Genomic DNA, 12,174 nt, shown 5'->3' on the forward strand with positions numbered 1-12,174 from the left:
ACGTGAATGGATTAATGCACAGGGCTCCGGGGTACAAAGCAAGAGGCGCTCATGACTTCTGCTTTAAGTTATTTATCTTAAAGCAACTAGTTATCTAGTTGAGATGTAACGCAGAGACAAAAAACTGAGATGCAAAACTACCACAGAGAGATTAAAAATTACCACAAAATGACACAAAACAAAAAAAGAAATGTAAAACAAAACGGCAACAAAGATATCGAAAACAGCTTAAAACATAAAGACCAGATTTAGAAAAGAAAATGACAATAAATAGACGCACAACAATTACAAATACGTGTGAAACTACCAGAAGTAGGTCTTTAAATCTCTGTGTCTTAGAAGGGGAGGGGGCCCCTCTACATTTCTGAGCCCAGGGGCCCCCTTTGTCCCCTAATCGGCTTTGGTGATTGTTAACATCTTGAAATTGATAAATCTGTGACCTACGACCTTTTCCTTGAAGCTAACGGGCAGCTCGCGGTGGTGGTTCCTTTTTTCTTTCCGTCAAAGCCCCCCCCCCCCCCCCAGATGGAAACGATAGGCTTGATGGCAACAGACGAGTAACAGAAAACCCCGGGCAGTGTAAACACGCGGCCCCTATCCAAACCGCCGCGGCGCTCGGCCCGGAGCCGCCATTGACTGGCGTAATCTGCCGCGTTAGTGTGCGGCTCGGCCCTGTCTGGCTGATGTCTGGGTTCCGTGCACCGGGACAAAAGCGGGGGACACCTTGCCCACCGACAAAGGGCCGGGCCCCTAATCGGAGTGGACAAGGCTCGCTGACGGAGCCCTTTTGGAGCAATTGAACTTGGTTCAACGGATCCCGGAGGACCTAATGAAACATAAGCGACTGTGCGCCGACCCGCGCTGACCTTCGTGAAAGCGTGGCCGTGTTCGAAACCTGAGAAGATTCGGATGGCGTTGACCCCGCGGGGGGGGGCACATAGGTGTCGTACGTTTGGTCCCCTTTCATTGTCATTGTGGAATTCAGCTTCGGGCTTTGATGGAAACTTTAGTCTGATGTGGCGCCATTGGGTTGCTTTGTTTTCGTCCTGGAAAGCCACGACGGAGGAGAACAGGCCTCGGTGTGTCTCCGGAGCGAGAGGACATGCTGTTCTTCTTTGATAGTTCGAGGAAGGAGACTGGGTTCCTTTCAGAAAGCCCTGAGGAATGTGTATGGGAAAACCTGTGTGGGCCACTGGAATCTGCTCAAAGAGAAGGAGTAGAGCACGAGTGCAGGGAGCTCGCCGCGGGAGAGAGGAACCCGTCTTTGTGATCAGAAATGCTGGGGAAAAAGTGTGCATTGTTCCCAGCCAGACTCGTGTTTTGTTCCCCTGGTCCTGCGATTCACCTACAAGGTCTCAGGCTCACTGACCCCTGGTAGCTGGATGCCCACTTGAGTCTGCATGACTCTGCATTTCATTTAATAATTAGTTCTGCAAACAAACCGCTTTGCTGTCCCATTTAATTATCCTGAAGTGTAAAACAGCTATGGGAGGTGATTTTTGTAATGTAATGTTCTGCTACCTAAGTAACTCTGTCATTCATTTCTTTCTCTAAACTGCAGTTTAATGTTCAATTTAACTATGCATAATCCCTCTAATTTATAAATAACTGAGTTATTCTTCCCTCTCATTGACTTATATTCTCACTTTTTATTCGTTAGGGGTAGCAAGCAATAGGAATGACAAACGCAAGGGAGAAATATTTAGATTCCTCTACGACTAGTCGTATTGTATTTCAAGGAATAATAATTATTATTATTATTCTCACAAACCGCGGGCCTTTTGGGGGCCTTTATCATATTCAAAACGTTCTTAAACTTGGCATGGATATCTGGACTGTTAAAAAATGTGATAATTTTTGGGTCTCACGTTTGGGTATAAAGAAATGTCTCTATAGCGCCCTCTAGACATTTTTAAAAAGACCACACTAGGCCATTATATTTGCTTTTCGCACAGTTTGTCCCTCCCGAGGTTCCATGGTTCACCCCGCCGTTGTTTCCATGGTTACTAAAGTATCGGCTGGACGCGAATGCACCTTGACAAGACTTGTTCCGCATTTTAGAAAATGTTAAATTAACAAGTGTCCGTAATAACAACTTCAGGTAACTCTCTTTCTGTCGACTGATGTTGAATAAATGTAAATGTGAACGTTAAAAACGGACGTTTTGAGATGGATGCTAATGACGTGTTTGACACAATTATGCGCGAGCTAACGTTAAACGATGGAGTCACGTGTGACCCCGAAGAAGAGGAGCAGCAGAGCTTCTGGTTTCCCGGAGAGACGTTACGCAGGTCACCACCTCAGATGATGGGTGAACACTATCCAATGAACTCTTCCTAAGTGCACTCCCCGCTAAATGTAACGTTAGTTAGAAGCTACGTCTCTGTGTAAGCTAAGAGTTAGCTCCTGCCAAATGCAAACCGTATTAATGATAATACATATCAAACAACTTGTAAATCATGCCTCTTTAAACTGTCATGTCGTATGTAGTGTGTATGTTGTATTGTGTTACTGTAAAGAACCTGTGGATTATTATTCTGTTCACTTAGTAAAAACACACGTTTGGATGTTGTTACCACAACGACTAACACAAACCACTTTAATGACAACAGGACTCGGATGACATTCCCCGATCTCTGCTCAGCTACTTGGAAACCTCCAAAAGCAGAGCAGCAGTTTGTGAGAAAGTCATCCTGGAGGACCTCGGAGGTGTGACATCTTGTTGAACACATCCTGCAGGAGTATCCTTCTCTTGCACCTTTCTTACAGTCAACCATTCTGCGATTCTGGGTATTTACAATAAAGCAGATGTTGAAATGATAGTTAGCTGAGCACGCTTGTGTTTTCTGTGAATTGCATCCCAGATGTCCCGGCGTCACCCGCCACCGAGGACACGACCTTTGAACTCCACGAGGAGAGGAAACAGAATGAGCAGGTAAAGGTGTCTCTTTACACTCAGGTCTTGAGCCTCTGACTGTACGCTGCATCACAAATAGTTGGGAAAAACCAACCTCAAGTTGTTCTGTGCCTGATGCAGACCGACCAGGAGGACCACGCCTGCACCGAGGCCTGCACCGAGGCCTGCCTCCTTCCTGCAGCCACAAAAGCACGTTGCCCTCACAGGGAGTCTGTGTGTCCCAGTGATGAAGGTACGCCTTTAGAAATATCATATATAATATATAAAGTGTAAACCCCCCGGTTGAAGATTCAAAAGTACATCTTTGTGGATTAAAAAAACATGTACATGGTGAAACCCTGTTTTATTTACAGTAAAACATGCCAGATGGTGAAAAAGAAGCGTTTTTTTATATGCATATTTCCCAGGTGAAGCCTAAACATTCTGGGCAAAAAGATTCATTAAAAACATTATTGTTTTGACACTTATTGTGTGAACCTATTGCGGAGTTCCAACACAATCTAAACTAGGCAATAAGGAGAATTTCTGTGTAGGTGTGCATAACATAAATATCTAATAGCCTTTTGTTAAAATAAAAAAATATTGAAAACTAAAAAAAGTATTGCAAAAGGAAGAATTCTAAATATAGAATTAAAAGTCACAGTTTTTTTATTATCATTATTATTTTTTTAAACATTTGAATTTAAATCAAAGAGCTGTGAAGTTTTTAATCAAGTAAGTGGGAAAATATAGAAAGAAAGATGGCATCAGGTGGTAAATATTATAGTTTATGAATGACATCTTAATACCAAACTACATGTTTGTGTTTTAATTGCACAGCTAAACGGTCTGATGGCTGTACGACAGCTAGAGGGCCCTGTTGACTTGTTTTCTCATTATTCACTTTAGTGAGGTCGAGTAATGAGGAGGACGTACATAATCCCACTTTGTGAACAGATAATAGAGTTCCATTTAAAAGTTCCTGATTATTCAGTAGACAAAACTGCAATACAGATATTAGATATAGATATTAACAAAATGCGGAAGAAGTTCAATGTAGTCCCACTGACTAGCGTTGAATTTAGTATTTATTTCTAAAAGTATTATTTTTTAGTCTATTTGTTTCCAGAATTAGATTACGATTTATTGAAAAGTAGGTCATTGTCTTGCAAGGACTTTACCTCTTTTTATGGTGCATTTACAGTATGTCTCCAACATAACACACATTACACATCTTACTTATCAGCCATACATGTTTGTACTTGTCACAGATGAATATGAAGAGAAGGAGAAGCATTTGGAATACAAGGCAGAAGAGCTGAAAAAGGAGGAGCAAAAGAGTCAAATAGAAAGCGACTTCCAGACGGAGCTGAGGAAGTTAGTGGAGGCAGAGAAGGTGAGTCCGTCTGCACTTCCTTCATTCAACAAGTGTTACACAGCGGCAGAAAAACGCCCCAATGGAAACCGTCATCATGGTGATTGCTCTCTCATTGTGTGCAGCTCCAACAGAAGGAGCTTGAGCTGATGGGGAGGAGAGCGCAGGAGAAACTCGAGCAGGAGCTGCTGCTGCAGCAGGTGAGCTTGAATCTTCTTGTTCAGCCTGCAGACTGAAGTTCTTCCTCTCCCTGACTGAGGAGTTTATTAACCAGCATCTTTGCTATATTGTGACTTTGGTGGCTTTCTTTACCCTTTAGGAACTGATCAGCGGTTTACAGAGACGAGTGGGGGAAGAGAGGAGGAAGAAGGAAGAGGAGCAGGAGAGGATAATGGAGGCACAGATGAGGAGGAAGAAAGAGGAAGAGAGAAAAGTAAAGGAGAGGGAACTTAGAGAAGAGGAGGACAGGAAGCGACAGGAGGAAGAAAAGGTGAGAGTGGAGAGAGAGGAAAAGATGAAGAGAGAAGATGAAAGACACAGGAATGAGTTGAAGCTGGAGGATGAGATGAGAATGGTGAAGGAGGAAGAAAGGAAACAGAAGGAAAGGGAGGAGGAGAGGAAAAGGGAGGAGGAAAGAAAGAAGAAGGTGGAGGATAAGATGAGAATGATGAAGGAGGAAGAAGAAAGGAAACAAAAGGAAGAGGAGGAGAGGAAAAGGGAGGAGGAAAGAAAGAAGAAGGTGGAGGATAAGATGAGAATGATGAAGGAGGAAGAAGAAAAGAAACAGAAAGAAGAGGAGGAGGAGAGGAAAAGGGAGGAGGAAAGAAAGAAGAAGGTGGAGGATAAGATGAGAATGATGAAGGAGGAAGAAGAAAGGAAACAGAAGGAAGAGGAGGAGGAGAGGAAAAGGGAGGAGGAAAGAAAGAAGAAGGTGGAGGATAAGATGAGAATGATGAAGGAGGAAGAAGAAAGGAAACAAAAGGAAGAGGAGGAGAGGAAAAGGGAGGAGGAAAGAAAGAAGAAGGTGGAGGATAAGATGAGAATGATGAAGGAGGAAGAAGAAAGGAAACAGAAGGAAGAGGAGGAGAGGAAAAGGGAGGAGGAAAGAAAGAAGAAGGTGGAGGATAAGATGAGAATGATGAAGGAGGAAGAAGAAAGGAAACAGAAGGAAGAGGAGGAGGAGGAGAGGAAAAGGGAGGAGGAAAGAAAGAATAAGGTGGAGGATAAGATGAGAATGATGAAGGAGGAAGAAGAAAGGAAACAGAAGGAAGAGGAGGAGGAGAGGAAAAGGGAGGAGGAAAGAAAGAAGAAGGTGGAGGATAAGATGAGAATGATGAAGGAGGAAGAAAAAAGGAAACAGAAGGAAGAGGAGGAGGAGAGGAAAAGGGAGGAGGAAAGAAAGAAGAAGGTGGAGGATAAGATGAGAATGATGAAGGAGGAAGAAGAAAGGAAACAGAAGGAAGAGGAGGAGGAGAGGAAAAGGGAGGAGGAAAGAAAGAAGAATGTGGAGAAGAGAGAAAAGATGGAAGATTTAATACAGAAGGAGGAGATGAAAGAGGTTGGAATTACTAAGAAAATAGAGGAGAGAAATAAAATAAAGCTGCAGGAAGAGCAGGTGGGCTGTGAAGGATACGAGGAGGACAACAAGATGGAACAAGAGAAGAAGAGGAAGACGTTGGAGGCAGAGAAGGAGATGAAGGAGGAAATGAGACTCAAAGAGACAGAGGAGAGCAAACAGAGAGCAGCCGGTTGCAGCGGTGCCGGAGGCGAGGGTCCAGCTCACCGACGGGACCCGGAGGAGAACTTCAGCCGGGCCTCGGCGGGGAGCAGCACAGAGGAGAGGAGGCTGGCCTGGATGAAGGACTGCGTCCCCTGGTCCAAGCTCTCCCTCCAAAACCGGAGCAGGCAGGACGGACCTTCCCGGCGCCGGAGAGGGCCCGCGAGGGCCCCTGGGTCCGGAAGCCTGCCCCCGCTCTGCCCGGACTCTCTGCTGCGGTCCGCGGGCCGGAAATCCCTGCAGGAGGTGAGATTTGGTGCGAATGCTCAAGCCCGGTACCATCGGGGAGTGATGGAGCAACGAAGTACCGTGGGGTCAATGCGTAGACGTGACAGAACGTCCCCTCACGCTGTGGAGCAGGACGCTCCGTATCACGTGCGGTACAATGATGACACCCCCCTGCCTCTCTTCCAGGTGACCTCGGTGACCCTGGAGGACCTGCCGGGCCGGTGCTTGTCCACCCTGGCTCAGTGTGCAGGCCTGCGGGCCCTCACCCTGCGGCGCTGTGGCCTCAGATGTCTGGATGCCATCAAGCAGCTGCCGCAGCTCTGCTACGTCGACGCACAGGTGGATGTCTCCTACTTGGTGCCGTCGGGTCACTGTATGTCAGCACCAACACAGCCGTAACGTCTCGGTTTGCTTTGTCGCAGGAGAATGACATCTCCTACGTGGACTGTGAGAACATGAGCAGCTTACGGGTTCTTCTGCTCGGCCACAACAAGCTGACGTCCATCCACGGTTTGACCGGCGCCGCCAACCTGGGCCTTCTGGACCTGTCACACAACTCCATCACCCGCGTTGGTGGGAACTGGAAAATACCTCAAGCATCTTTTGAAACGTTGACTTTGGGGGTTTTGAATGTTGTCCTCAAAAGTGTAAAATGACGGCGGGGCGACCGTCACAGTGAGGTTGTACCACTAGTCCTCCACTAGAGAGCAGCATCCCTCCTCCCTTCAGCTGCAGCCGCCGTTCCCTTGACTGCGTGCATTAAAAAGCGATTTAGTGACTGAAGCTGAAGCTATAAATACATATTGGCCAGGCATGAGGTTAAGCACATTGCATTGTATATTAAGCTTTCTTTTTTTCTTTCTTTTCCACAGTTCATGTCTAGTCCGCATAAGTAGCCTCTCACTTTGTCACCCCCACCTCCAGCTGGTCTGGAGTCCACAGGGAGGCTGCAGAGGTTGTCGTTGGACCACAACCAGCTGATCAGCACCAAGGGACTGAGGGACGTCTGCACCCTGCTGCACCTGAGCTGCTCCCACAACCACCTGGTCAGCGTGGAAGGTCTGGAGAACAGCGCTCTGCTGCACACGCTGGACCTGAGAGGCAACAGCCTCACTGCGGTAGGAGACGCCGCCGTGCGCAAACTTTTTTTTATACGTTTAACAACAAAAGAAAGAAATGTCCTCGTCAAGATGCAGAAATAAAATTAGAATGAAAGATTCCATTTATTGTTTTTAAAATTACAAAACCACAATTTAACTTTCAACAAGAGAAGATGTGATTAAAAAAGATGATATTAAAACTACCTTTAATTTTCATAAAGGGTTGACACAAACAAGAGATGGTGTTTTTGTTTCCACAATGCTGAAGCAAAATTAGAACACATAATTCCCTTAATTATTGTAAATTACCAACCCAAAATTGAAATGCTGACAGATATATCGGTTAGATTAAAAAATGTTAAAAAAAAACAACCTAAAAGTGTAACTAATTAAATTATTGCCTTTTTAGACGCGCTTCATTTGAACTAAAATAGAGAAGCGAGAGATTCATAAGACACCTTTAATAAAGAAAGGTACCAAACAATGTTATCAGTAACACTCCCTTAGTTAAATGTCCTAATGAATGCAGCTTGAGAGACGCTCTCTCTCTCTCTCTCTCTCTCTCTCTCTCTCTCTCTCTGGGAGAGCAACTCACAGCTCATTGATTGATGAGGCGATGTCAAGAAAAAGAAAACCTACTGAATACTTATCATAATGTTTATTACTCAAGTATTTTGCGAGGCCCCACTTGATCACAGCAGCACGGGGCTCGCAGGCCTCAGACACAGCGGGGCTGGAACAGCTGACGTTGATGGATTGGGTCATTTAGCCGCCAGCGGAACAGCAGAAAGTTAGTGTAGCCCCACAGTGTGGCCAGTGCTCATTGACAACTTCACCCTGTGTCTCTTTCCTTACCACCAGCCCCCCGGTCTGAGGAACCAGGTCCTCCTCAGGGAGCTGCGGCTGGACGACAACAGCCTGTCGTCCCTGCGGGGCCTGGCTGCCTGCTGGCTGCCCCTCATGCAGCATCTGTCCGTGGCCCACAACAGGTTCCTTCCTTTTCGGCTTCTCGCTTCTTTTCACGCAACAATTTTTCTAGCAAGACGCCTTGATGATAAGTAACATACCCTCAAACTCTGATTATAGTTCATTTATTTACTATGTCAATGTGCAGACGGTTACATATAGCTTGTTTAAAGCATGTGAACATGTTCTAGTAGAAACCCTCAAATACCTGAGGACCTAAAAATGAGCACGTTTCCCCCTTTGATTAAATAGAATAAATTGCAAATCAGAGGACTCTGTCCTTCTTGGTGTCTGTCTTTGCATGAGGCCTTTAATATAATAAAGCCACAAATGACAAAGCAACACAGGATGCATTTTGTTTCTTTCTTTTGAATTTTTTTTTTCCCCTCTGCGCCTCCTAGAATTACCCATCTGCCCCCTATGTCTGATTCCGTGTCCCTCGCAAGTCTGGACCTTCGATTCAACTGCATGTCAGGTAACAGATCGCCTCGATTAAACGCACCACAAAAATCCCATTTCCTCCTCGTGAAGGCATACGTGCCTCTACTGTGCATGTAATGTGGCCCGATGTAGAGCCTGTGTTGTTTTAGCTCTTCCAGTCGCTCACTCCCACCGGCCGTCGGTGCAGCACGCGTCCTTTCATCCCGCCTAACAGCAGACCTTGGCGCTTTGTTGTTTCTTTCCCGCTTCTCCCTCAGAGCTGCGGAACGCGTGCGAGAGTCTGCAGGGATGTGCGTCCCTGCGCGAGCTCCACCTCCAGGGGAACCCTGTGCAGCAGGAGCGCGGCTGGAGGTAAGGCGGCGGCGGCGGCGGCCCGTTGTTTTCTGATCAACGGACGGCCAATCAAACGACGCCACCAGGGGTCGAGCCAATTCCAACGTACGACTTGACGCCTCGTTTGCGTAAAGGCCGGCGTTCCGTTATCACGCATTCGGTCTCCTGGCTCAGGTAGTCTAAACATTCCAGCCGAACACAGGCCTCCTGTTCACTTCCCGGGGTTCAGCTCTGTGATCCCCGGCTGCTATTAGATTACCGCGCCGCCGACATCCCTGCTTAAGTGCTCCTAATTCCCAAAATATTGATACAACAGAAAAATCAATTATCTTTTCAGTGTCGATTTGCTCATCCACTTATCGTGCCCCGAATGTTTCACCAAAGTCGCAGTGAGTTTACATGAAAAATATGCAATGACCACCGGCGTCCTTCGTGCATCTACCGGCCCGTCATGAGCTATGATGTCAGTTCATTTGGCTCCTCAGAGCTACTCACACCCACCTCCTGACAGCAAAATGTGAAAGAATGTACTTTGCTTCTTAGATGTACTGTGTGATATTTTGACAGAGAATGTCAGCTAATGTAAAACATTCCTTGCTTTTATACCACTGACTGGTAGGTTTGTTTTTTATTGAGCAGCTAAAAAGCTCATATGAATTTGTCCAGGTTCAATAATGTCTGCAGTTTGAGAGGTTCTTTTTGTACATTTGAAGGCATCTCTTGTCATTCTCTGTGCAAAACACGGGTTACTTGTGGACATTTTTCATTTCCTTAAGCCTTAACTGAACCTTAATATTTGATTGAACTTTTCTTAACCTCCAATGCCAACAGTGGCATTAACGCGGCGTATTTCCACACTCGCGCCGCCGGGCCTCTCATCCCGAGCCAGTGAAAACACCGGCTAAGTTAAAGCACCAAGAGGCGAGCGCTGAGAATTACGCTCCCTGATCCAGGAGACGCGGAAGAAGAAAAACACTGGGCCCTGATTACTCCGCGGCACTCCAGGAGCATGCGGGTCAGAGGAAGTCTTCACTAAATGAAATACGGACTCGTGCTCATACGAGCCTGGAGACTTGGGACGAAGGAATGTGAGCCGGGAACAGGGTTGCTCTCAGAAAAGAAGGATGAATTTTGGATAGGATCAGTTTGAAGTGCAGTCAGTGTAGATTTAGCTGCGAGCTGATTTACGGCATCTTCACCGCGTGGCCTCTTTAGTGAAAAAAACTCCCCAATTATTTAATCCATTGTAAACATCCACGTGGATGGCATCCAATTATTGGAACGTAGGTCTGCTCTGCGTCCTTCCCAAGTGTGTCTAAGTGGCGGCCATTCCCAAATTGAATTACACTCCCCTCCTCAATGAGCTCATGTAACCATCAACAGGTCCTTGTTGGGTTGGGAGCTTCATTTTGAAGACAGCCAGGCGGACGACGTGCCCCGGAGGGTTGGAATCTAATCCCTGCTCTGTGTCGGAGGGACCAAGTGGGCCACATCAAAACACCGGGCCCCTCTGACGGAGCACAGAGTGCGTGCTGGCGTTCGTGTCGGGGTGGCGGCCGTCTATGCCCGCTTCGAATCCTCTGCAGAAAAGGACTTTGTCGTCCAAATCGGAATCAGGCGGTTTCCCCCCCCCCCCCCACCCCCGCCCGCCTTTGCTCACGGGATGCAAAGCTTTGCCTTCCGCTTCGTTTCGAGGCGCCGTCGGTCAACGCGGTGCAGGGACGGATGGTCATCGCAGTAAAACGAAGCTTTGTTTTTAAACAATCCAGCAGGATCAACCCGTACAAATCTAACACAGGCCTCTTGGTGATCGACGAATAAAGAGATGCAGTGAACGGAGGAATGCGCAAATATTCACAAAATCCCACTGTGTGTGCTCAGTGCTCTGGGAATCGAATCCTAAAATCCCCCAAACGTAGAAAACAGAAATGGACCCCGTAGCCCGGGGGCTCGCACTTGTTTGGGTTGTGCTGCTGCTGCTCCCCGGTGTCCTGTAGAGTTTCCAGCCCCACGTTTTCCCACACAACACGGACCACATTTGGCCTCCGCCGCTGGACGCTTTCTCTGGCCCACGGATGGGATTCCTTCTGCTTGGACATCCTTAGCCTCAGGCGGCAGTTACCTCTCCCCGCAGACTCACCCCCACCCCGGTGACCCCTCCAGCTTTAAGAGGCGGATGCTACCTTAACGCAGGCCGCGGGAAAAGTCCATGAATTTATTGATTCTCACCAAGCTTTTTGTACTGCATTAAGAAATGTGGTAGTTTTATGTAGAAATACTCACCCTGTTATTTAAAAAGGCCGTGAGGTAGATGAGTCTGCTCATTTAAACTACATTTGAACGCTTGTTTCAGTTGCAGTTTGTTTTACAAGTTATAAACAGTTAAATAGATTAAAAGGAAAATTTGAAATATAAATATTTAGGCCGAAAATGTTTTTTCTCCATTTTGAGAAGGCTGCTTGTGCTGCATGATTTGAAAGTCAAAGTGTGACAGCGTGGCTCTCGTCCTCAGGTCCGCTCTGCAGGGGGCGGCCCCCGGCCTGAGGACCATCGACGGGCAGCCCACGGACTCCGATCCGCGGCCCCCGGCTGCTCCGCGGGCCTCGGGCGGCTTCCTGGAGTCCTGTCGGGCTCAGCTGCAGCAGACTCTGGATCTGCAGCGGCGGCACAGCGGGGAACTCAGGTAAGAGGCCCCCGGGCTCTTTAATCCAAGATGCAAGGTTCAGAGCGGGTTACTGAAGCAGAAAATCAAACGTTTTCCTGAACAAAAAATACGGTTGTTTATTTATCAGTACTTTACGTTTGAGGAAAGAAAAAGAGAGAAAAAAGTAATGGGCCCGAGAGGTGGAGCCCCGAGGGGAAACCTTTACACACTTAAAATATAAAAATGGAGTCAAACCAGAGTAACGTGAGGACACCGGGTCGGGCCGCATGGATCAGCGCCCACCTCGGACACGCAGACACCGAGCCGTCAGGAATGTCAGCCATCTTGTTGTTATGTCTGACACCACGGGGCGCAGCCAGCCGACAAGACGGCGCCCATCTATTTTCACAAGTC

At 47.1% G+C, this 12,174-nt stretch overlaps 1 protein-coding gene across 1 annotated transcript in view; it reads left to right on the top strand.

The window, feature by feature from the left end:
- The first annotated feature begins 1,985 nt into the window (after positions 1 to 1,985).
- Positions 1,986 to 12,174, top strand: part of lrriq1 (leucine-rich repeats and IQ motif containing 1) — a 24,239-nt gene continuing 14,050 nt past the window's right edge. Inside the window, exons 1-14 of the mRNA XM_062562954.1 lie at positions 1,986 to 2,282; positions 2,612 to 2,709; positions 2,865 to 2,935; positions 3,038 to 3,149; positions 4,168 to 4,292; positions 4,397 to 4,471; positions 4,591 to 6,294; positions 6,463 to 6,615; positions 6,699 to 6,849; positions 7,201 to 7,394; positions 8,238 to 8,365; positions 8,744 to 8,817; positions 9,041 to 9,134; positions 11,629 to 11,799. Coding sequence (XP_062418938.1) covers positions 2,170 to 2,282; positions 2,612 to 2,709; positions 2,865 to 2,935; positions 3,038 to 3,149; positions 4,168 to 4,292; positions 4,397 to 4,471; positions 4,591 to 6,294; positions 6,463 to 6,615; positions 6,699 to 6,849; positions 7,201 to 7,394; positions 8,238 to 8,365; positions 8,744 to 8,817; positions 9,041 to 9,134; positions 11,629 to 11,799 — 3,263 coding nt within the window. The 5' untranslated portion in view covers positions 1,986 to 2,169. The remainder of the gene's footprint in view (positions 2,283 to 2,611; positions 2,710 to 2,864; positions 2,936 to 3,037; positions 3,150 to 4,167; positions 4,293 to 4,396; positions 4,472 to 4,590; positions 6,295 to 6,462; positions 6,616 to 6,698; positions 6,850 to 7,200; positions 7,395 to 8,237; positions 8,366 to 8,743; positions 8,818 to 9,040; positions 9,135 to 11,628; positions 11,800 to 12,174) is intronic.

The sequence above is a fragment of the Pungitius pungitius genome, chromosome 6, assembly GCF_949316345.1.
Source record: "Pungitius pungitius chromosome 6, fPunPun2.1, whole genome shotgun sequence".
NCBI lineage: Eukaryota > Metazoa > Chordata > Actinopteri > Perciformes > Gasterosteidae > Pungitius > Pungitius pungitius.